Source organism: Rana temporaria, chromosome 3, assembly GCF_905171775.1.
Source record: "Rana temporaria chromosome 3, aRanTem1.1, whole genome shotgun sequence".
Taxonomy (NCBI): Eukaryota; Metazoa; Chordata; class Amphibia; order Anura; family Ranidae; genus Rana; species Rana temporaria.
In genome coordinates, this window is record NC_053491.1 from 216,911,896 (window position 1) to 216,936,886 (window position 24,991).

Here is a 24,991-nt window from a genome sequence, read left to right on the forward strand (position 1 = left end):
ATTATGGAGTTGGAAAGCAACACGTGTGATCAACAGTTAGCAGGGGACCAACCTTCACACTTTCGATTTTTCTTTAGATTTACCTTCAACTATGTAGTGCAAGGGCCTGCCTGATAGCATATCAATTGAAAGGGTTTAGGTTTGACCTCATATTATTTGATTTTGGTAAACTTAAAAGAAGATTGTACAAGATAATTGTATAATGTATGGCCAACATTAACAGTATACCTAGGGGAAATAAACAAAAATAAAAGTATGTAACCTTTTCCCACAAAAAAAAGTTTTGGCTGGAGTTCCACTACAAACCTTTATTACCTGATGCTGTCATACCCTCTCAATTATGCATATCTTTTTTTTTTAAATGCAAATAGTGCAAATCTGTCTTACAGTGTCTTCTGTAAGATGATGGATTGGAGGAAGAGGAGCCAATTTGGTTAGAAATGCCAGCATTGTAGTGTTCACTAATAGTTCAAACAGAGGACAATGTTGCACTACTAGAAGATAGTTTTCAAAATGACCAATTCTGAAAAATGAATTTAAATTGTAATTTTACTTTTGTTGAAAAAAAGTATCCCCTGGGGACAATTTTATTTTTACATTGCAAGGATTTAAAAAAACAAGTATGTTATAGAATTCTACCTTTTTCTGTGGTCAAGAAATTGCTGTTTGTTTCATTATGTCCTTCCCAGAGAGAGCCCAGTTTCATTATAATCACCTGAGTAAATTTTACTGGTCAAATGGGAAACACTGAAGGGTCTACGTCTATTTAGTAAAAAAGTCAGTGTATCTCCCAAAAATGTAATCCCTAGTGTAGGGGGTGCCTTAAATTTTACTTATAAGTATGAAATTACATTTTCAAATGCCAATGGTGTAGCCTCCAGGCTGCCCTATTGCATTGAACTTTTTGACAGTTTTTCAAAATATAGAGACTGCAGATTGAAACAAAAAAGCAAATTTTTAATGATATTAAATTACAAAATGGTAACAAATAGGTGTATTAATTTTTTTAACAAAAGTACGGCTTTTTAATAACGCACTCATATGGGTGGATCACATGAGGGAGGATATATATATATATATATATATATATATATATATATATATATATATATATATATATATATAGATAGATAGATAGATATGTATCCCCGAAGGAGCTGCTGGTTTGTTTTGGGCAGCATGTTACCTCATGGCTCTTCCGCCATCCTAGGGTTCATGGTGCGTATAGCAGTAACGGAATGTCAGTTAACACTCTGATCCCCCTCTAAATTTAACTAGCAACGATAATTTAAGTAACCAGGCGCTACAGATAGATAGATAGATAGATAGATAGATAGATAGATAGATAGATAGATAAAAACACTTCGCCCAGGTTCACACTGGGTACGATTTGAGATGCGATTTCACATGTCAAAACGCATCTCAAATCAATGGCAATTGTCGGCAATGACACAGTCCTAATCTGCGGCGCTGCACCGATTTCAAAAAGTAGTTCCTGTAATACTTTTTGCGATTTCGGGCCGCAATTTACATTGACATCTGTGCAGAAACCTGCACAGATGTCTCTTAAGTCGCAGCCGAAATCGGGACTGCCAGCGGGAGTGAAATCGTGCGAGTTCCGCCGCAGTGTGAACCTGGGCTTCTGGTCTGAATTCAGTTTTTTCCTTAAATCACAATCTATGCAGGAAGATGCAAAACTTTACCTTTTCAAATAGTCAAGCACAGCTGTAGACCACTCAAGTACTTTCTGATGCTTTTCCTCTGATAAAACTCGCTGCAACAACTGAACAATAAATTCCAGGAAACGAGATTTTTTCTTAAATTTCATGACTGTATCAAAAGAGACAAGATAAGATTGTTATTAGTCTATCTTACAGAAAAATGTACCGACTGTACCAAAAGAATTACTGTTTGTAAACAGTCCAATGGGGCCACCAAAAGCTTCCCCTTCTTTTTGTCATGGGAAATCTGATATGCAACACATTTGACCATCCATGGTGGTGGCATGGCAGGTGCCCACAGTCATATTATGCAACAATATTAAAAGTGGTTATAAAAAGTATTACCCCTTCAAGGTTTTTATGTATTATTATCATTAAACATTAAATTCCAGTGGCTTTCATTTTGATTTTTGTTTTATACAGATCAACCTTATTTGATAAGGGCCTGGTATGGATTTTGGGGGGACCCCACGCTGTTTTTTGAGTGGAGTTCCCCTTAAAATCTATACCAGACACAAAGGGCCTGGTATGGACTGGGGGAGGGGGACCCATGCAGTTTGTTTTCATAATTCAATTCACATTCAAAGGGTTCCCCTTAACCACGTTAAGGCACTGTATTATATACATGTATATGTATATATATATATATATATATATATATATATATATATATATATATATATATATATATATATATATATATATATATATATATATACATATACATATACATACATATACATATACACACACACACACGCACACAAACACACACAGTGTTGTAAGTAACGGCGTTTAAATAAACGGCGTTACCTAATGATGCCCCTTTTGAGGGTATTGCCGTTCCCATTACTTGGGCGGCGGCGGCGTCACCGTAATTACACCTACCTGTGACTCAGCCGTCGTAATCCATTATTAAAAAAGCGCGCCTCCCCCTCTGACTGTTCCGTGATAGGTGGAACACTAATTTTCCCAGCAGAGCCTCTGTTTAGTGTTCAGCCTATCACGGATGCCTTCTCATCCTCAGCCTCGGACGAGAGGACATCCGTGATAGGTGGAACACTGAACAGAGGCTCTGCTGGGAAAATTAGTGTTCCGCCTATCACGGACGGAACAGTCAGAGGGGGAGGCACGCTTTTTTAATAATGGATGGCCGACGGCTGACATGCGGAGAACAGGAGAAGGTAGGGAGGTGTTGCCCCACAAGATTAATTTAAATTTTTAAGTTCAGCTTTAATTATCCCCGCTCCACTGTGTACAGCAAATTATTGTCACATCGTTTATTTCGGCTCTCAGGTACAAAATGATATGTGGATTGCCGGGCATCTCGTTAACCTAATCAGCCCACAGAGGCAGTGGAAAGTCCAGGTCACCCCTGAGCTCGGCAGTGTGATGTGATGCCGACCATGGCCTGGCATACTTGTCATTGTTGTGTCATGAATGATTCACAGTATGAAAGGGGAAAGTGAGTGTTGAGAGCTAGGCGTGTGCTGGATTCATTCCACGGCCATGAAAGAATGATGACCTTCACTGGTATTGCTAGCGTTTTTCCAATCATGTAACAGATGGCACAGTGAGGCAGGCATGTTACAGATGGCACAGTGAGGCAGGCATGTTACAGATGGCACAGTGAGGCATGTTGTAGAATATAAAAAAAAGTCAGTTACTTTGCTGAGAAACTAATTATTTTTTCAATGTAGTAACTCAGTCACTAACGCAATTACTTTTTCGGAGAAGTAATTTGTAACTGTAACTAATTACTTTTTTAAAGTAAGATGAGCAACACTGCACACACTAGACTGTATATACACTGCCTGCACTGTATATATAGTCTACGCTGAATGCACTATATATATATATATATATATATATATATATATATATATATATATATATATTCTACACTGACTGCACTGTGTGTATATATATACATATATACACACACACACACACACACACACACATACATATACACATATACTAAACTGCCTGCATGCCAATAACTAACCTAACTAACCTAAATAACTGCCTAATCTAGCTCAAGTTCTCTCAATATCCTCCACATATCACCATATCACACTACATATGGCCATCGTGTAAGCAGTCTTATATAGTGTGTGGCATGGATTTAGCCTTTGGCCAATCATGGCCCTCCTAGCAGATCATACTGCGATTGGCCAAAGCATGCAGGTCAGGTGCATGATTTGGCCAATCAACAGCCATCAATGCACTGCGATCTCACGGTGCATTATGGGGCACTCCGCAGCGCTCAAATTTGCCACAAACGCCCCATATGTTCGGTTTGATTACGGACAAATGAATGCCTGATATTCGAGTCAAACGTACATTCGATTCAAACATCGGGACCATCCCTATGTCTGAGTAGTCAGGACTGCTGGAGGTGGTCCACACACAAGATGATTATCGCCAAAAAAGCAGATTATCACAATGTGTATTGGTATGTCTAAGCTTGACTAACATGAAACCGTGATGGTTTATAGAATGCTGACGTTCAACTGCATGTGTGGAGCTCAACCTATATAAATAAAAAATAATATTTCATCAGCAAAATACCTACAATATTAGTGTTCAGGTTACTGATAAATATCATTAGACTGAAATGACAATGGCATCAATCTAAAGTTGCTGAAGCAAAGCTACGGCAATATCAGACTTGATAGCTACACAAAACCTAGGGAAGAGTGACATCTTTTGGCCACTGAACATCACTAGAAGCCCTGTTTTCCTCCCAAGATGTTTAAAAGAAATTGCCACATGCATTTTAATGTGGACCCTGGCTTCAGATTTCACTTTAAAGAGATGTGATCAATACCCCCAGAAAAGTAGACCATGTTCATCTCATCACATATAAGGGGGATTCAGGGAGCACCAATGTATCTAAACAGTAGCAGTACAAGATGCTGTCTGCAAAATAGAGCCTGGGAGTTCTTGTCATGGTAAAACAATATTGTTTTGGAGAGTAAATCTTTGAAAAAGGCCAAACTGTTTAGTGCCTAGTTAAGTATTTTTGGAAACCTTGCAAAGCATTAGTTAGCACATCTTATAATGCCACTTAAAAAAATATTAATTATAACATCGCCTTTGCAATCATCCTATTTTCTTTCTTAGTTTCTTTCTACATTAAAGCAAGCTTTGCAAAATGAACCTTAAATGGGTATATGTATTAGTATTAAACCTGTAAGGCCGCATACACACGGTCGTTTCAAACCGATGAAAACGGCCTGAAGTCCAGTTTCATCGTTCCAAACCGACCGTGTGTATGGCCCATCGGTCCGTTGTCCTTCGGTCAAAAATTTCAGAACGTGCTTTAAAATCGAACCGATGGACCGCTGCCCGATAGGTCCAAACCGATGGTTAGTACACAAAAGCATCGGTTCAAAACCCGCACATGCTCAGAATCAAGTCGACGCATGCTTGGAAGCATTGAACTTCTTTTTTTTCAGCACGTCGTGTGTTTTATGTCACCGTGTTCTGACCCGATCGGTTTTTGAACTGATGGTGTGTACGCACATCAGACCACTCTAGCGGTGAACCGATGAAAACGGTCCGTCGGACCATTCTCATCGGTTTGGATCGACCGTGTGTACGCGGCCAAAGGGGTACCTATTATAACCTAAAGCTAGGAAAGTTCCAATTCAATTCCAATTGAATTAATATGGGTAATGCACGTAAAGGCAAAATACGAAATGTATTCTTTTAAGCAACATATATTATTATTATATATTGGTGTGAAAACTGCCTATTTTCATGCATTTATGCATTTTGCCTTAGTTGTAAAAAGAAGAAAAATGTATGAAGATAGATTTAGTGTAAATGAGCCCTTAAGGACCACAAAAGCAGAAGATGATGGCTTGTGAATTGTAAAGTAATATAAGAATGACGGAATATAATATACACATACAAGCATGTATGTCATGTTATGCATGTTGCACAATGGGCTACTAGACAGAAAGTTACAAAAAGAGCTCCACAATTTTGTGGTCATATGCTTGAAATCTAAATAGATGAATTGCCTATTAGATGTGTCGAATGTTGGTAGCTTTTGTGCTGCACTATCTTTCGGTTAGTCTCATCCAAAAAGATCACTAAGCAGTGGAGGTAATGTCTGCAAATGGAGTGCAAATACATATTGGAGCAGGAACAGCTACAGAGAGACAGAGAGCTCCGTGGAAGACTGTCATCTTATCACCTTTGGTTGCTCTCCTGAAGGGGCCTACAAACACCTTATCTTCTGATAGATACAACATGGGTGAGGTGTTCTGTGAAAATGAGAAGGCTCATAACACTGTTTTAATGGCAGGATCAACAAATATTTTTTTACGCTCACAATTTTTTTTATTTGCCTGAAGAAAATTACACTAACCCAGGCACCACATTTAAAGTGGAATTCCAGGCACCACCTAACTAAAATTAAGCATGCTCCCACCCCTCTCCTGACACCTATTCTGACAAATCTGTGCAAAAAAAGGTCTGTATACTTACCTACTTTCAGGATATTCTGGTCCGGCCAAGTGATCCTGTGTTATCCAGCATGGCTTCAGGGGAGATAAAGGAGCGCCAACAATGAATGTGCCATAGTAAGCTTATTGGGTGATGTCGCCACTCCCATGCTTTACTAGCCAGTGTCAAGCACTCTCTCCTCTCCCTTGCAGCAGTGCAGGCTGGCACAGGAGAAATAGAATACAGATCTGTCTTACACAGGTTATTCAGAATATGTGTTAGAAAAGGGGAGGGGAAATTGTTAAGATTACTTAGGTGGTGCCTGAAATTCCACGTTAAATACTGGTAAGTTGCAATTTATTGCATTTTTGTTCTTGAATTTAGATATACGTCAGTATTTACACTCGTAACATTACAGTAGTATAATACTTTTTCACTAAAAACAATTGCTTGCAAAACACGTTTTTTTTCTGGTCTGGTTCATGAAATACATACTTTGTTTAAAAGCTGCATTTGGAGTCCAACATGTTACTACTGAATAAAGAAGTATAGGATCCTCTTGTCCAGTGAGCTCTGTTCCAGTTACTGTAAAACAAAGGATAATAATAAAGTACTATAGTAATACATATTTAAATTTACTGACTTTATTTTACTAATAAAGAAAGTCACTCTGAGACTGAGCAATATTACATTTTAAAGCTTCTCTGCAATTTCACTCCTTACAATTCTGTTCCAACATGTGCGCTCAGCAAGTGGTAAATTTACGTTTTGCTGTGTCAGCTTGTTCTTTCCAGTGGCAAGAATCTCTTAATTGTTTTTTTCTTTTTTTAAAGGAGAGCATCAGAGTGAGAAACAACATTATGGTGAAGTTATATATTTTATCGGTGTAATTACTTATCTCTACTTTTTTTTTTCTTTAAGCAAACCACATGGATCAGTAAATGTAATTTGAGAAATTTCTTAATACAGGTATAGACAAAATAAGCTGAATATACAGCACATTATTAATCAGTATTTATTAAACATGTGCAAAACTAGGCAAAATTGTGTTTAAAATATTTTCACAGAAGTGTTATGACAGGCCAGAGCTTTTTCTGATGAAAAGGCATTGGGTCTTAAGTCGGCCATAGATGGTTCGATTTAGATTTGGCTTCATCTTTTTATTGTGTCTGTGAGGATTATAAGATGAGAGGCATATGAATGAATAAGCAATACAAATTTAAATGCAATGTCCTGGAAAGGTCAACCCAGGGAGAATAAGATATAAAAGAAGGCAAGAGATGCAAAGGAGTAACCAGAAGCATTACGTGGTGCTACCGGGATGTCTATTTATTTCACAGCTCTAAGATTTGAATGCCAGCCTTTCTAAATGGAGTTTGCAGTCCCTTTGTGGGTTTGTTCTGGGTGCTTTAGTTTTCAATAACAACATAAAAGTATACTGATAGCCTAAGAGTCGGTTCACACAGGGGCAACATGACTTCCAGCAAGACTTTGGGAGACAACTTGGACACGACTTGAGTATGAATCATCAGGCAACTTACAAGGCAACTTACAAGGCAACTTCAAGTCGCCTCCAGGACAGGAGGCTTTCCAGTGGCCAATCAAACAACAATCAGCTCTGTGGGAGGGAGGGGTTTGCCTGAGAAATGTATGTTATCTTCCTGGAAAGTTGCTTCAGTTAAGACAGTGATCAGACTTCTGAGGCAACTTCCATTGAAATCAATGGGTACAAGTTGCCTAGAAGTCGGACTGAAGTAGTACAGGAACCTTTTCTGAAGTCGGAGCGACTTCAGTAGTGTACATTAAGATGGCTCCATTTACTTCCATTGATTTTCTCAACCGCGTGACTTGGGACGACTTGGTGAGACTTCAAGTCGGATCCCAGGTCACCCCTGTGTGAACCGGCTCTAAATGAAAGCTATACTGGTTGTAGAGTGTTTATCTGTGTGCTTCTATAAAGCCTCATGCAAGATGAGAAAAAATTCTGTTATCGTACAATAATCTGATCGTTCATACACAGCTGTTGTCTAAAATTTTCGGAAGGGACAATCCCAAAACAATTCTCGTACGGTACTAGATAGTACGATTTTCGTTTAATCAGGACAGTTTTCATCCGAAAATACAATACAAATACATTAAAGCATTTCCGATTTTTTTTTCTTTCATACAAGAGTTTTCATACTTCATAACCTATTCGCATTCGATATGGAGACTAGCATGCAAAAAAAAAATCGACGATCATTCGTCCGATAATCTCATTGTGTGTACTAGGCTTTAGCGCGGTAATGAAAACACTAAAGCCGGGTAAACTCTACAGTTTTTTTTTGTGCAACCCGACGGATTGCACAAAAAAAAAACTGATGGCTTAGGTCGGGAGCCGCCATACTAACCATGTGGGGTTAGTCTAGCAATCTCCCCCACTAAGCTTTTGTGTTCTGACAGGGGGGCGCACCTGCCAGGAAACCCCAATCAACGCTCTCTGTCGTTGGCTGAGAGTGTTGATCGGGAGCTGGTCAGCTGCTGGTTTTCCAGCATGCTCGTCTGACATACACACAGGCAGAATGTCAGCCAGTATTTTTTATACTGGCAAATGTCCCCCGACATTCTGCCTGTGTGCACGGGGCTTAAGTGAATAGATTAATTTGAACTGGATTGGGCCAGTCTACAGTAAACCTGTTTACATGCAGACCAGCAGTTACAGGGTCACCTGCCATCTGGGAACTTGGCTCCTACCTTTTTTCATTGCTAACTAGAGCTCAGCAGTAAACTGGACCTTCTGATAATTATTTTTATTTACTAAGAGAGGGCATTGAGCATTTTGAGCTAGGATTTTAGGTCATGTCCGCCCTAATAAAGAGGTACTATATGTACTTTTTACAAGATACCAACCAGTAAATAAAAGTGAACTTTCCTCTGGGTCCTGTACATTGCTGAGGTCATTAAAGGGATGGTAGTGCATACCCCCAATTGAACTGTAAATATACTAAAGGGTAGATAACATATATCCACCTGGCAAAGAGTCTTTGCTTGGCTAAGTTACTAGAACAGCAGATTTTCTGAAAGAGACCTAAGACTAAAATGTTGCCTCAAAGTCCTCCTAATGTTATGATGTAAGTTGTGGAAACAGGTTCTAAAAGTTGTCTTGACATGTGAGTATTTTCAAGAATGTGTAGTTAGTAAGGCTGTAAATGTGTTTAGTTCTAGGTTTCTTTTTTAAACTGCTGCTTGTTAGGTTTGTAATGTTGCAGTATAGCTACAGTAAGGTGGTTTTCTATATTGGAAAAAATATATGAAATGTTTTAAATTAGGTAAGCAAGTGTTTACAAGGTATTTTCTTACCTGCTAGAGAACACCCAAATAAAAAAAATGAAGGAACAGAACAACTGACCATAAATTATTACACACTCAAACATCTTTGGGTATTTTAGGAAGTAAAGATAAATAGTTTTGATGGCATACACCTTTTATCCAAGTACATAGTGGGGTTTATTTACAAAAGCCGGTGAGTGGAAAATCAGTCTCACTTCTGCATAGAAACCAATTAGCTTCCAGGTTTTATTGCCAAAGCTTAATTGAACAAGCTAAGGTTAGAAGCTGATTGGTTTCTATGCAAACGTGAGCCTGATTTTAGACTCTCCAGCTTTAGCAAATAAACCCATATGTGTATAAATTAGTCAGTTTGAAGAATGGCAGCCCTATTCTTTCAAGGATAACAGCAAGTTGGAATGGAAACATTGAATTATAACATATGCTTTCTTTTCCCCAAAAGAATCTCCAGAGAGAGAACATTTAAGGCAATGTAAACTAACTGTATAACAACACATTGGTGCAGCATGCTTTTTTTAGAGGTCCCTAAATAACACAGCCTAAAAAATAAAAGAAGAACGTATAACAAACAAATGTATGTCATTTATTTTGCAAAATTATGACTGGAATACATTACATTCCTGTTAAAGAAGGGTAACTGCTTATTACTTTGCCATTTTAGTGTTTACTCTAATCGTCAGCCTTCTTTCTGCCTTTCATACCATCTCACTGTGTGGATTGTGTGTTATGGAAATGAGCTCAAAGTTCCTGGAGATCAGTCAAGATGAAATACCAAGTAGTGGACTTCTATTTGCTGTTTAGCAGTGACCAGATTTTCACTACTGGAATTACAATATGCAGGGCAGAGCTGTCAGAACAAAAGATTCATCCCTAAAGCACTCAGGAAGGAAGATGCAATATGAGAAAAGCTTGTGCAGGAAGACATTATTAAAAAATAACAGCAATTTAATATTCATTTCTTCATACCGCTCAGGGCTGCCTTGCTTAAAACTCCCAATAAGCTATTATATCGATGAAAAATGGTCAATTCAAAACATGTTAGGACTTTTTTCCTTGTCTGTAAGTAATCATGTAATTTATTTGCCTTCTATATTTAATATTATGCAAATACTTTGGTTATTAGTAATGTATTATTAATAATAAACATTGTACTTTCGCTAGTGTGCTATTCATGTTTTAAGTTTACAAACTAAATCTAAACTAAACACCACCCAAAAGTTTAGGTGGATACATTTGCATCGTCTGTGCTCTAGTCTAGCATGCACAGTTTTACCGTTAATGGCCAGTTCACACCAGACGCAGTTCCGTACAGTTTTGTGTGCTTTTTTTCTGCACAAAATGCATGCACAGGGTTTTCCATGTATTCCAATGGCTCTAGTTCACACCATGCAGTCAGTTTCCGATCAGTTTCTGCACCGGAAACTGATCGGAAACTGACTGCATGGTGTGAACTAGAGCCATTGGAATACATGGAAAAAAGGGATTTTTAATACAGCTTACCTGTAAAATCCTTTTCTTGGAGTACATCACGGGACACAGAGCGGCATATTCATTACTATATGGGTTATATGGAGTACCTTCAGGTGTTGACACTGGCAATCTCAAACAGGAAATGCCCCTCCCTATATAACCCCCTCCCATAGGAGGAGTACCTCAGTTTTGTAGCAAGCAGTATGCCTCCCAAAATGGTCCCCAAAAAGAGGGGTGGGAGCTCTGTGTCCCGTGATGTACTCCAAGAAAAGGATTTTACAGGTAAGCTGTATTAAAAATCCCTTTTTCTTTATCGTACATCACGGGACACAGAGCGGCATATTCATTACTATATGGGATGTCCCAAAGCAATGCTCACAATGAGGGGAGGGAGAACATCTCCAAGACAAAATGATTTAATTTAGAGAAATACTCAAATCATAATAAATCCAACTTAGTTGAGAAAAATAATCTTAAATTTTAAATTTAACTCAAAAAAGAGGAGCCCCCGGAATCCGAGGGTCTCAAACTGCAGCCTGCAGCACTGCCTGCCCAAAGGCTGTATCAGACTTCCTTCTTACGTCCAACTGGTAGAATTTTGTAAACGTGTGGACAGAAGACCAGGTTGCCGCCTTGCAAACTTGAGCCATAGAGATCTGGTGGTGTGCTGCCCAGGAGGCGCCCATGGCCCTAGTAGAATGAGCCTTTAATGATACTGGAGGAGGCAACCCTTTCAAGCCGTAGGCCTGAGTGATTAATTGCTTAATCCACCTAGAAATGGTGGACTTTGCAGCTGCCTGCCCCTTCTTGGGCCCATCCGGTAATATGAACAGCACATCTGTTTTCCGGATCTTCTTTGTAGCTTTAAGATAGGCCTTCATGGCCCTGACGATATCCAAGGTATGCAGCAACCCTTCCTTTCTGGAAGTAGGTTTAGGGAAGAAGGATGGTAATACCAAATCCTGGTTCAAATGAAAACTGGATACAACCTTCGGTAGGAAGGAAGGATGAGGGCGGAGAACGACCCTGTCCTTATGAAAAATAAGATATGGTTCCTTACAGGATAAGGCCGCCAGTTCCGATACTCTTCTTGCGGAAACTATGGCGACCAAAAATACTAACTTTTTTGTCAGTAAAACCAAAGGAATTTCAGCCAACGGCTCAAACGGTTGTTTCTGTAAACTTGACAGAACAAGGTTTAAATCCCACGGGCAAAGCGGGGATTTAACTGGGGGTTTAATACGTAAGACCCCTTGAAGGAAGGTCTTAACCAGCGAGTGGGTGGCCAGCGGCCGCTGAAACCACACTGACAGAGCAGAAATCTGTCCTTTGATTATGCTTAATGCCAATCCTTTATCCACTCCTAGCTGGAGAAAACTTAATACTCTATCGATGGTAAATTTGCAAGAAAGCCATCGCTTGGACTCACACCAGCCTACATAGGCCTTCCAGACCCTGTAATAAATCACCCTAGAGACCGGTTTCCTGGCTCTGATTAGGGTAGAGATTACTTTCTGAGACAGACCTCTACCCCTGAGAATCAGGGATTCAGTTTCCAGGCCGTCAAATTTAGATGCCGTAAGGCAGGGTGGAGGATCGGACCTTGCGATAGCAGGTCTGGCCGTAGAGGAAGAGTCCAAGGGTCTCCCACTACCATCTTTAAGATTAGTGAGTACCATGCCCTTCTGGGCCATGCTGGAGCTACCAGGATGACTGGTATGTGCTCCACCCGGATCCTGCGCCGCAGGCGGGGTAGTAACTGGAGCGGGGGAAACGCATAAAGAAGTTTGAACTGATGCCAAGGGCAAACCAACGCATCGGTTCCGCAGGCCATCGGATCCCTTGAGCGGGACATGAACCTGTCTAGCTTCTTGTTGAGTCTCGATGTCATGATATCCACGTCCGGCACTCCCCATCTTTGGCAGAGTGCTTGAAAGATTTGTGGATGCAGAGACCATTCCCCCGGCAAAAGAGTCTGGCGGCTTAAGAAGTCCGCCTGAAAGTTGTCCACTCCTGGAATGAATATTGCCGATATGCAGGGCACATGAGCCTCTGCCCATAGGAGAATCAAGCTCACCTCTCTCTGAGCGGCTTGACTCCTGGTTCCCCCTTGGTGATTTATGTATGCCACGGCCGTGGCATTGTCTGATTGAATTCTCACCGGGAACCCCTGCAATTTTGACGTCCAAGCCCTGAGGGCTAGTCGAGCAGCTCTGAGCTCCAAGATGTTGATGGGCAACTGCTTCTCTGGCGTTGCCCAAGTACCTTGGCGAGTGCAACCATCCAAAATTGCTCCCCAGCCCGTCAGGCTGGCGTCTGTGGTCACTATCTTCCAAGCCACTGGGCTGAAAGACTTCCCCTTCAGTAGATTCTGAGGGTCTAACCACCAGCACAGACTTTGTCGGACTCTTGATGAGAGCGGCAACGGGATATCCAAGGCCTGCGGCCTTCTGCTCCATGCTGACAGGATGGCTGCCTGCAGGATGCGAGTGTGGCTCTGGGCGTATGGTACCGCCTCGAATGTGGCCACCATCTTGCCTAGTAATCTCATACATAGGCGAATAGTCGGTTCCTTCTTGCTTAGAACCAGTAGGATTAATTCCTTGATGGCTTTGACCTTCCTCAGAGGTAGAAACACTCTTTGTTGTTCTGTGTCTAATCTCATGCCGAGATATTCCAACTGCCTTGTGGGCAGGAAAGCTGACTTTTCTCGATTTAGGACCCAGCCGAACTTCTCGAGGTATTGGACCGTGAGGGCCACTGCTCGCTCCAAGCCGGGAGACGAGTGATCTATGACTAGGAGGTCGTCCAGGTATGCTAGGATCGTGACCCCTTGGATCCTTAGTTTGGCTAGGATTGGAGCTAGGACCTTCGTGAACACCCGGGGGGCCGTAGCCAACCCGAAGGGAAGCGCCACGAATTGGAAGTGACGCGAAGCCACCATGAAGCGTAGATATCTTTGATGTGGCTGATAAATTGGAAGATGAAGGTAGGCATCCTTTATGTCTATGGACGCCATGAAGTCGTCCTTTTGGAGTGTGGTAGCTGCTGACCGCACGGTTTCCATCCGAAATGAGCGGATCTCTAGGTATGTATTTACCATCTTTAGGTCCAAAATTGGCCTGACATCTCCATTGGACTTCGGGATGATGAATAGGTTGGAGTAGAAACCTAGCCCCTGTTCCAGGACTGGTACCTCTACTATTACTTCCTGGGAAAGTAGATGATTTAATGCCGACATTAATGCGGCTCCTTTCTCCGGATCGTTTGGAATCCTCGACTCCTGGAAATGAAGAGGAGGAAACCTTAGGAAATCTAATTTGTAGCCCGTGGCCACGGAAGACCGTACCCACTCGTCGGGAATGCTGGCTTCCCAAACCTCTGAAAAGAGTCGCAGCCTTCCCCCCACCTTCGTGGGTGGGGGCGCCCCTTCATAAGGTCGGCTTGGGGGCTGGGTTTGCTGGTTTGCGAACCCACTGCTTTCTGCCTTTAGCAGCCTGTCCTTGTGATTTGCTGTTGAAGCCGAAGTTTGCTTTCGCAGGAGGCCGTCGATACTGTTTGGCATTAGAGGGCCCCTGCCCAGGGGAGTACTGTCGTTTAAACGCAGGCCCCTGAAACTTCCTCTTAGTTGGCAAGAGAGTACTTTTGCCATTTGAAATGGTTTGAATGTATTTATCTAGGTCTTCTCCGAAGAGTCGTCCTCCATGGAAGGGGAACCCTACCAGGAGCTTCTTGCATGGGGGCTCGGCCTCCCAGCTTTTTAACCATAAGAGTCTTCTCATATGGATAAGGGATAACGATAAACGTGACGCTAGCTGGATAGAATCCTTAATTGCGTCTACTGTAAAACATATGGCCTTAGGGACATCCGAAAATTCTTCTGCCTGCTGGGCAGGAATAAGTTTAAGCATCTGCTTAACCTGATCCGATAATGCTTGAGCAACCCCAATCGCAGCCACGGCTGGCTGTACTACTGCCCCTGCAGTAGTGAAGGAGTTCTTAAGTAGTGCTTCCAAGCGTTTATCAACTGGATCCTTGAATACCTGTATGTTTTCTACAGGGCATGTTAATGATTTGTTAATACATGAGATGGCTGCGTCCACTGCAGGAGTAGCCCATTTCTTGGAAAATTTATCTTCCATAGGATATAGGGCAGAGAATCTTTTAGGTGGTAAGAAGATTTTTCTGGCTTGTTCCAATCTTGGAACAAAACTCCCTCTAGTAGAGGGTGGATCGGAAATACTGCATTGCTTTGAGGCGCCCTCAGTGAGCCCAAAGCTGAAACCGTAGATACCTGGAGATCTGGTACTGGCAAGTTGAATGCATTTATGGACCAAGTCCGTTAAGGCTTGAGTCCACCAGCTCTCCCCTTGGGAGACTGCTCCAGACTCCTCTGTATCCGGATCTTCGATCCCTGAACCTACTTGGTCCTTGTCCAAGAGGTCGTCCAATTCCCCTGAGGAAAGGACCTCCTCTTCTGAGGGTCTGCGCTCGGGCGACGGAGATCTAATCCGTTTACTGCCCCGCATAGCTGTGGCTATCATTTTTCCCATTCTTTTCTCCATCTCTCTTAAAGAGGTGAGTAATACCTCGTCCGTGACCATCTTAGGGTTGGACTGACCCGCGCCAGCTCCAGCCCCAGATCCCGATGGCCCCAAGGCTCCCTGTGGGGAAAGCAGCGGCATAACTTTGTCCGAGACCTTAGACTCTCCGGATGCCTATGGTACAATACCAAGGTACACCTGCTACCTATTGGTATTTGGAACTATAAAAGTTAATTGCCCAAACACCTGTTTGGGGGATAAAAAATGCTTCCTCTCCCCTAGATGACTTTTTTTTTTTTTTTTTTTTTCGTTTTTGTTTCAAATCCAGGAAAGAAAAAAACATTCTGTCCCCCTGAGTAGTATTGCAAAGAAAAACTATGAGATGGAAAAGAAAACAGCCTATTTCTAGGCTTGAAAAACAGTCTTCTGAAGACTGCAATATCCTTTCTGGCCACTGTGAGTCCTCGGCGCCCCGTGCTGCCGTTCTGGTCTTTCCTCCCCCGTTCCAAAGTATTGAATGGAACAAACAAGGAAGGGCCGCCCCTTCCTTAAGCCACTGACCCGCCCTTCCCCCCCCAGCAATCTCAAACAGGAAATGCCCCTCCCGACAGGGGGGGGGGGTTTGGGAGGAAGGGACCTCTCTGTTCCAGCAAACTGCAGCCTGCAGCCTGGAACCATGAGGAGGTCAGCGTTTTGCCTGCTTTGCAGGCTCTGAGGAGGAAGACTGAATGGAGCATCGCCTGGAGGCTTGCAGGTAAGCACAGCTCTCTGACACACACATATATTTTTATATCACACAGGCCCCACTCAATGCTTTTCCAACACTACAAGGGAGGTCACATCTTATGGGGAATAATACATATAGAGCCATCCTATCTTTATGATATGTGACTAGTTTGCCAGATGCAGTGCATAACTTTAGGCATGTCCCCTGTGACCCCCCAGAAAAAAACCTGCTAAGAACCAAGTTCCGCAAGTTTTCCCCTCACTTACCTGCTCCATGCCGCAGGACTTTGCCAAGCAAGAGGCCCAATCTTCCCCCATCTCCGTGGGGATGTCTAGACCTTCAGGCCCTGGGTTCCTATGAAGGATCCACTGTCCTGGGCCCATATAGCACCCTGGCAACAGAAAACATTAGGCACCCAAAGGTTTCTAAGTTCTGGGCCCAGGGTCCAGCTCTCTAAAAAGAAAAGCATTATGGGCTATACCCCAAGGGTTTGGGGTCCGGTTACTGACCACTTTAGCGCTGAGGCTTTTTTGGACAGAACCGGTAGCTCACCTAATCCCAAGGATGCGGAGGCAAGCTAAACCATGACTAACACCTAAGACACTGGCGTAAAAACTGAGGTACTCCTCCTATGGGAGGGGGTTATATAGGGAGGGGCATTTCCTGTTTGAGATTGCCAGTGTCAACACCTGAAGGTACTCCATATAACCCATATAGTAATGAATATGCCGCTCTGTGTCCCGTGATGTACGATAAAGAAACACCTTTTTTTAGTGCAGAAAAATGTGCACGGAACTGTACGGAACTGTGTCTGGTGTGAACTGGCCCTAAAAGCAATAAAAGATTTTGCTTGAAAGATTTTATGTAATCTGGGAAAAGTAACAAAACCAGAAACCTATTACTATGGTTAGCTTATTTAATTGTGCAGATCCCTATGCCAGACAGCACAGCTAAATCCTCAACCTTCACTGCAGTACAGCATAGCATGGCCAAGAACACCCCCCTCACCCATCATCATGATGACTAGCCATAAAGAAGCAGCAGTAGCATATTTTTGAGACATTACCCTTAGGCCCCGTACACACGAGAGGATCAATCCGCTGAAATTGATCTGCGGATCGGTTTCAGCGGATAGATCCGCTGGTGTGTACGATCCAGCGGATATTTATCCGCGGATATATTTCGGGCCGACCGATTTCCAGCGGATAAAAATTTCTTAGCATGCTGAACCCATCCCTCGCATGCGTCGTAATGATTCGACGCATGCGTGGAATTGCTTATATGACAGCGTCGCGCACGTCGCCGCGTCATCGCGGCGACGGCGCGACACGTCATCGCGATGGAAATTCGTCGCGGATTTCTATCCGATGGTGTATACACTCCATCGGATCAAAATCCTCAGAGGATTTATCTGCGGAAACGGTCCGGAGGACCGTATCCGCGGATAAATCCTCTCGTGTGTACTAGGCATTATGCAGTCAGCATGTTTTCTATCAGCACAAATGCAGAACAGAGCCTGACTGTTTACTAGGTGTTGACCCTCCCTCTATTGGAGTGTTATGCCGCGTACACACGATCGGAATTTCCGATGGAAAAAGTCTGACTGACTTTTTCCTTTGGATTTTCCGATTGTGTGTAGCCCCATCTGAGTTTTTTCATCGAAAATTCCGATTAATTCCATCAGAGTTTAGATATAGAACATGTTCTATTTTTCTCCGATGGAGAAAGCCAAAGCCTGATCTTGTGTACGAGGCATTACTGTAATGTAAAGGGAGCTGATATAAAGGCGAATTCAGGTACTTTGACTAGTTTTGAAAATATATTTACTGTTTTTTTCAATAAATACATGCATTTTTTTTATATAATATACTGTATGTCTGGAATTCAGCAGTCAAACAAGTCAGATGCAGTCTATAGGTTAAAAAAAAGTACTGCCACTCCGTTGTCAATTTGAACATTTGTTCTTTTTAAATGTTGATGTCAATGAATACCTATCAGACATATGTACATTTCTTTCTTTGAGTTTCATGTTCCTATTTAATATATAAAATAACCTTACATCACATGCTTTAATTTCACTAAGTAAACATAAATCTAAGCAATAAACTACAATATTCGGTTCAAAATACAAGAACCGTGGAATATGACCACAGCCAAGGTTTTATATATTCTTTATTGAAAGGAAAATATTAAAGGTTACTTCCAGTCTCATGCCATTAAAATCTAAATCTATCCTATTTTTTTTTTATAATTTAATGACTAGAGTGTAAACTGACTTAATTAATTTATCATATGCTTCAGCAACCAACTTGCATAATTAGCTGATTAAGATGCATATCTCATTGATTTAGTTATACACTTGTTAATTTAATTGCCACAAGTTAGGCTAATTACATTTAGGAGAGTCCCCATAGTTAGATATTGTCCTTTGTTTAGGAATGTATAGGATATTAGAGAAATTATAGCCAGGTATCTTTTGGCAGAGAATATAAGTATGTATTCCTAATGACACTGTTATAAACAACAGTGTACAAAGCAGGCTTATTCAATGGATCATAGAAGTATGGAAATGAAAATGATCTCCGTCTACCTATGGATTAACATAAGTACATTTATTCATGGTTCTCATGAAACCTATTACTAGGATTTATGTTCAGCACTGTTACACATATGCAACAAAATCTCCTTGTATTAATATTGCTTATTAAAAGATATACCTCTGGCTTTAACAGTGATCATTATTACCATTTTTATTAAACATTTAAAAAACCTAGTAATTTCCATAGGGCTGTAAAAGTTGAAAAACAAGGTGCAAACCCTAATGGCAAAAACATTCTTAAAGTAATGAAAGTCCTTTTCAAAACTGCCCATACAATAAGCAAAGTCAGTCATTTAACCAAGGTGGTTTTATCCTTAGGCACTCGTGGGTCTGTGACAAAGGTAAACAAATGACAATGCACCTATTAGGCTATCACCATTCTAGCAAAAGAGCATTTAGTGGTTACTGGTGGTAGAAGCACTTTCTTTAGACTTTATATACATTTGCTCATCGGTGAAACAGGGAATGGTGCTGTTGCTCGTAATAAACATTCAGCATGGTGCACCCAACCTAGAATGCATCTGCCCAGCATCAAGGCATGTGTAGGAATCTGTTTTTTTAGGATAGTTTTACTAGAGCATACTGCCACTCTAATTGACCATAACTCAGCGTGATGCCAGGGGAGGGTGCATCACTTATCCTCTGCTGGTAGAGCCAGATATCCCTCAGTATTGCACTTCCTTCTCTCCCACTGTTCACCATCACACACTAGGCCCTTGTTCTTAAACCAATGTTCAATATTGGTGCATTTAGAGTAAAAAACACACAGATTTAGGAATGTTTAAAATACTCTGAACTGATCTTATTGCAGTGTTTTTCAACTCCAGTCCTCAAGGCGCCCCAACAGGTCATGTTTTCAGGATTTCCCTCAGATGAAACGGCTGTGGTAATTACTAAGGCAGTGAAAATGATCAAATCATCTGTGCAAAATAATGGAAAGCCTGAAAACATTACCTGTTGGGACACCTTGAGGACTGGAGTTGAGAAACACTGTCTTATTGCATTAACAGGTCAATTTTCCTTCTATTGAAATGGATGCACGGAGCCAGTGATTCTGATGATACTTAAGCCAGGTGCACAGCAGGACTCGCTATATCGCAGGTTTTCATTTTTTATTCTCCAGCTGGAGGAACAAAGCAAGTGTATCATGCTCCCAGGAAAAAAACTGTCTCTCCTAGATCTTACTACAGGTTAAAGTGGTTGTTAACCCACTACAGTATAACCTTACAACCCCCCCTGAAAAATAACATTATGTGTCTCAGTGTCTGTGTTATATAAAAAAGATGCCAATTTCTACTTTATAACAGAGCGTCTCCCGGAGCTCACATGACTCCTCTATCTCCTCTCACCGACTCTCTCTTCTCCCTGACTGACAGCTATGGTGGGAAGGGCCGAGAACTCCCGCTGATGTCAGCTGGGGAGGAGAGAGAGCCCAGCGGTCATGTGAGCGCTAGGAGACACTCTGATATAAAGTAGAAATCTGCATATATTTTATAGAACACAGACACTGGGACACATAATGTTATTTTACAGAGGGAATTGTATGGTTATATTGTAGTTATGATAGCAGCAGGAGGAGAGGGTTTGGGAGTGGACATAGTTGACAGGCAGGGAGGGGAGGGTGAAGAGAACAGGGGAGAGCAGAGCTGCAGATGACAGAAGCACATAAACTGACCACAGTGTCAGGGCTGAGTAGTCATAAAATACCGTGGTCAGTTTACAGGGAAGAGGGCATAGCCAGGCAGGATCAGCCAGGTATTTTAGGTAATACAATCGGCCAAATTACACAGCACAAGCACTGTGCTGTTATTCATGCTTTAAAGGAAATTGCTAGAGTTTTTTTGGGAAGGGTACATGTGATTGGCACAGGTCCAATCAGCACTGACCAACCCATGATTGAAGGAAATAAAGTTGCTTAACATATGGCCAGCCTAAGATTTGTGGAGGGTGCCAGGAATGGAAGGGTAGGGGGGAGCTGTTGAGAAGAGGGGTTCTAAAGGTACAGTTATCCTGTGTCACCAGAACAGGAATAGATGGGAAATCCTCCAATGGGAACACCTGATTTTCTCTCAATTCCAGTTAGGAAGCAAAGGCACATCTCACCAATGGAAAACAGGCGACAGGGGTTTTAACTGCTCCCTACTATCTGAAAAAAAAGTACACTTTAAAGTAGAATCTAAGACAGAGTTATGGATCGAGTAAGGTTTTTATTGTTGCATCCCCACTGGGAGTTTTTTCTTATTTCCAGACCCAGAGATAAAACAAAACATGAGAGGTAATTTCCCTAAGTAAGGGGAAATTGCACTTTTTGTCAGTTCTCATCTAGGAACAGGTGCTAAGCCGCGTACACACGATCGGTTTGTCCGCTGAAAACAGACCGATGGACTGTTTTCATCGGACAAACCGATCGTGTGTGGGCCCTATCGGTTTCATTTCCATCGGTGTAAAAAAATAGAACATGTTTTACATTTTTCCTATGGATAAAAAAACGATAGAAAAATCTGATCGTCTGTATGGAACTCCATCGGTCAAAAATCCACGCATGCTCAGAATCAAGTCGACGCATCCTTGGAAGCATTGAACTTAATTTTTTTTCGGCTCGTCGTAGTGTTGTACGTCACTACATTTTGGCACGATCGGAATTTTGACTGATGGTGTGTAGGCAAGACTGATGAAAGTCAGCTTCATCAGATATCCGACAAAAAAATTTATCGGATTAGATTCCATCAGATATCCGATCGTGTGTACAGGGCTTTACACTCACTTTCTATCAACCTCAATAGAAACTTCAAAAGAATTTCCCTAAGGCAGAGTACACACTACAGTTAAAAAAAAAAAAAACTGTCAGCTTTGGTCAGAGCCACTGTACTAACCATGTGTAGCACTACCCCGAAGAAGCTGCTGGCTTAGATTTTGGGTTTTGCACATTACCTCTAAGTTCGTTGTCCAAGGAAGGAAGTTTGTAGAAATTGCAATGTCCACACAGGATGTAAAACCTTCAACTGTATGCTTTATTTTTGTTGCATAAAATTTGTGAAGGATGTAGAGAGAAGGGGAAGGTTCAGGCACGCAGTACAGAATGCGCAAAAGTATTCAACGTTCCAATATTCACCACTCACTCCTGTGTGGGTATTGCTCACCCGGATAGACTCCTCTCACATGGCCTAGCAGCCGGAATGATGCAAGGACAGTATAGAAACAGTCTCTGCCACAGACCGTCTGAGAAGATAGAATGGATAATCAGGAATTCTCTGCCACAGGATTTAAAGTCCCAAACTTTCTGCCTTACAGCCAAAGAGCCTTTAAAGGGTCACTAAAGGAAAAAAATTTTTTAGCTGAAATGACTGTTTACAGGACATAGAGACATAATAGTTAACTGATTCCTTTTAAAAATGATTAAAAACAGATAAAAAAACAATCATATAATGTGCCTGCAGTGTAGTTTCGTTTTTGCTGTTGTTTGCTGGTTCTCTGATGTACAGAGAGCCACTAGAGGGCAGTCAGCCAATAGAGAGCAGTGATACTTTGTCTAAAACTTCTCAGCACCAATCCAGTTTCGTTTTACACACAGCTCCTTGATTAGTGACCACCGTGAGAAATCTCCCAGTACTGTGGTTATCAGGAAACAGGCAACCAGGAAGTGTCCAGAACAGAGAGGATTTACAGCAACATGAAAGCAAAAACGAACAATGAGGACATGAAACCAGGACTGCAGTAAGGTAAAGGAAGCCATTTAGCTAAAAAAAAAAATTCCTTTAGTGACCCTTTAAGCCAATCCGGCAAACTGTAAGGTGTTGTAGGTTATGGTGCAGCCTTAAATAAGTTAGCAGGCCTCTCCCAAAGTACCAGCCTTCCGCTCGGTCCTTTCCGGGACAGGTCCTCCCCTGGCTTCCTTCATTGAGTGGCTTCTTCCCGCAGGACAGACAGCACAGGTTCACCTCCAAAGCATAGGCGCCAACCAGGATCACTGGGCCTACTTGACAGGAACACAGCCTCAGACCACAGTGGTCCAGAGACTGAGATCACGCACATCCACCTCGTGCCAGGAGGGCCACGTGCCGAAGGACCCCGAAAAATGGCATCTGCCTCTTAAGTATCCCCTCCCAGCGTGCACAGCGGGGTCACCACTCCCAAGGAGGTACACCCAATACACCATGGTACACCTACGTTCCAACCTGGGTCTGAAGTGGTAACGCCACCTACAGGCAACAAGGGAAAATACTACCAGGCAGTACCACAGCCAGAACAGAGGCAAATTTATATATAATTCAACAGGTCTGGGACAACTATTGGTTCAGCGATTTCCATGGCGTAGCTGTTGTGTCCTGACAGGGGGACACCCCCCGCCAGAACACTTCGATCAGTGCTCTATGCCATTGGCTGAGAGCGCTTATCGAGAGTCAGTCGGTTGCTGTTGGACAGACTGGCATACACACAGGCGAATGTCAGCTGTTTTTTTTTTTTTAACTGCCCGTTGTCTCCTGACATTCGGCTCATGTGAACAGAGCTTAAGCCCGGGTTCACACTGCCCGCAACTTAAAAGTCGCATGTCTTCAACGCGATTTTGAAAGCGGACCCCAGCGCTACTTTGTTTCCGACTTGCATGCAACTTCTTTAACAGAAATCAATGCAAGTCGTACCAAAAGTAGTGCAGAAACCTTATTTCAATTGGGAGGGACTCAAGTTGCACCGATTAGAATGGTTCCATTGCACAGAATTGGGTATGACTGGGGTGCGACTGCTGATTCGACAAGTGTTCCAAAGTCAGAGCGATTGTCGCATCAGTGTGAATTTAGGCTGCCTCAGACACATTTAACAACCCAAAAAAAATTACTTTGTATATGGATCTGGTGACAATTGGCCCTTAAAAAAAAAAGAAAGTGAGAGAGTTTCAGCAAAAAAAAAAAAAAAAAAGCTTGGCTGCGATTCCACTTTAAGTAATGATGCGTATTAAACTTGCACCAAAAAATCTGATGTCCATACCACAGTATACTGAAAAAAACAGTTGCCATAGGTTAACTCATTATACACAGTCAATGCATTTTGGGCTGCATTCTTAAAAGAACCTGCGTGTTTATATTTAATAATGCACTATAGTTTAGATAGAAGCAACTTACCTGGTTTAGTCAATTTTAGAAGATCTTGTTCCAGGGCAGTCAATTGTTCATTAACTTTGTCCGTAATAATTAGTTTCTTTTTTTGATGCTTTTTGGGAAAGGACCCCTACATACCAAGAAACAAAACAGTTAACAAACTTTGCAAAGCATACAGCATGAAGTAAATTTGTCAGGTGGATTAAACTTCAATATTTAATCAATACATCACATCATTGTGTTATCATGCTGTGCACACCCAACTCCTGGCCTTGCCTTCTCCTGTTGCAAGGTATGTGTTGTCCCTCATCACTCTATCCACTGCTGTGCCATTTGCTCCTGGTCATCTTCTGACCTGGTGTCTTTTCTATTGAGCTATTGGACACATGCTTGCTGGAATAGCATCATACAAGGACATGGCTTCAATACACAGTACTTTACAGATCCTGGGAGTGTACAATGTACATGCACTGTAGACAGGGCTGCTGTTAGAAATCCTGGGGCCCCACACAGCCTACCAGGCAGGCCCCTCCCCCATATATAAAAAAAATACTTTCACTAAAAACACACTAAAATCATTATTAGTGGACACAAACATAGCAGAGAACCTGTGTAAATGAGCCCTTTTATAATAGAACAGGAAGGGGGATCGGTGCAGGGGAAGCAATTACAGGAACAATGTCTCTCCCTGCAGCAGCTGAAAGCTAGTGGGAGGGAGGGAAACCGGTATTCAGCTGCTGCAGAGAGCGAGCCACATGGGGCATGTTTCCGAAATTGCCCCTCCGTCCGACCACACCGATTCCGCCTGCTGTTCGGGCCCCTCTGTGTGCCGGAGCCCCCTACAGGAGGACTGGTGGTCCCTCCTATCGGAGACCCTGACTGTAGACAACGTACACACAGAAAATAGATTTGCTAGCAGGTCCAATTGACAAAGAAATTTTCTTCTACCAAAAAACTCCAGCTGCTAGCGATGTTATTTAAAGTTTAATTCCACCATGTTTTGTAACAAAATATGTTTACACAGGGAAGGTTGTGTTTTTAGTTTCCGA

General features: G+C 42.1%; 1 protein-coding gene across 1 annotated transcript in view; it reads right to left on the reverse strand.

The window, feature by feature from the left end:
* The window catches only part of CFAP54 (cilia and flagella associated protein 54), a 533,435-nt gene that overhangs the window by 285,157 nt on the left and 223,287 nt on the right, over positions 1-24,991 (reverse strand). Inside the window, exons 29-31 of the mRNA XM_040344233.1 lie at positions 23,967-24,072; positions 6,678-6,767; positions 1,704-1,830 (exon numbers count right to left, since the gene is read on the reverse strand). Of these exons, the coding sequence (XP_040200167.1) occupies positions 1,704-1,830; positions 6,678-6,767; positions 23,967-24,072 (323 nt within the window). The remainder of the gene's footprint in view (positions 1-1,703; positions 1,831-6,677; positions 6,768-23,966; positions 24,073-24,991) is intronic.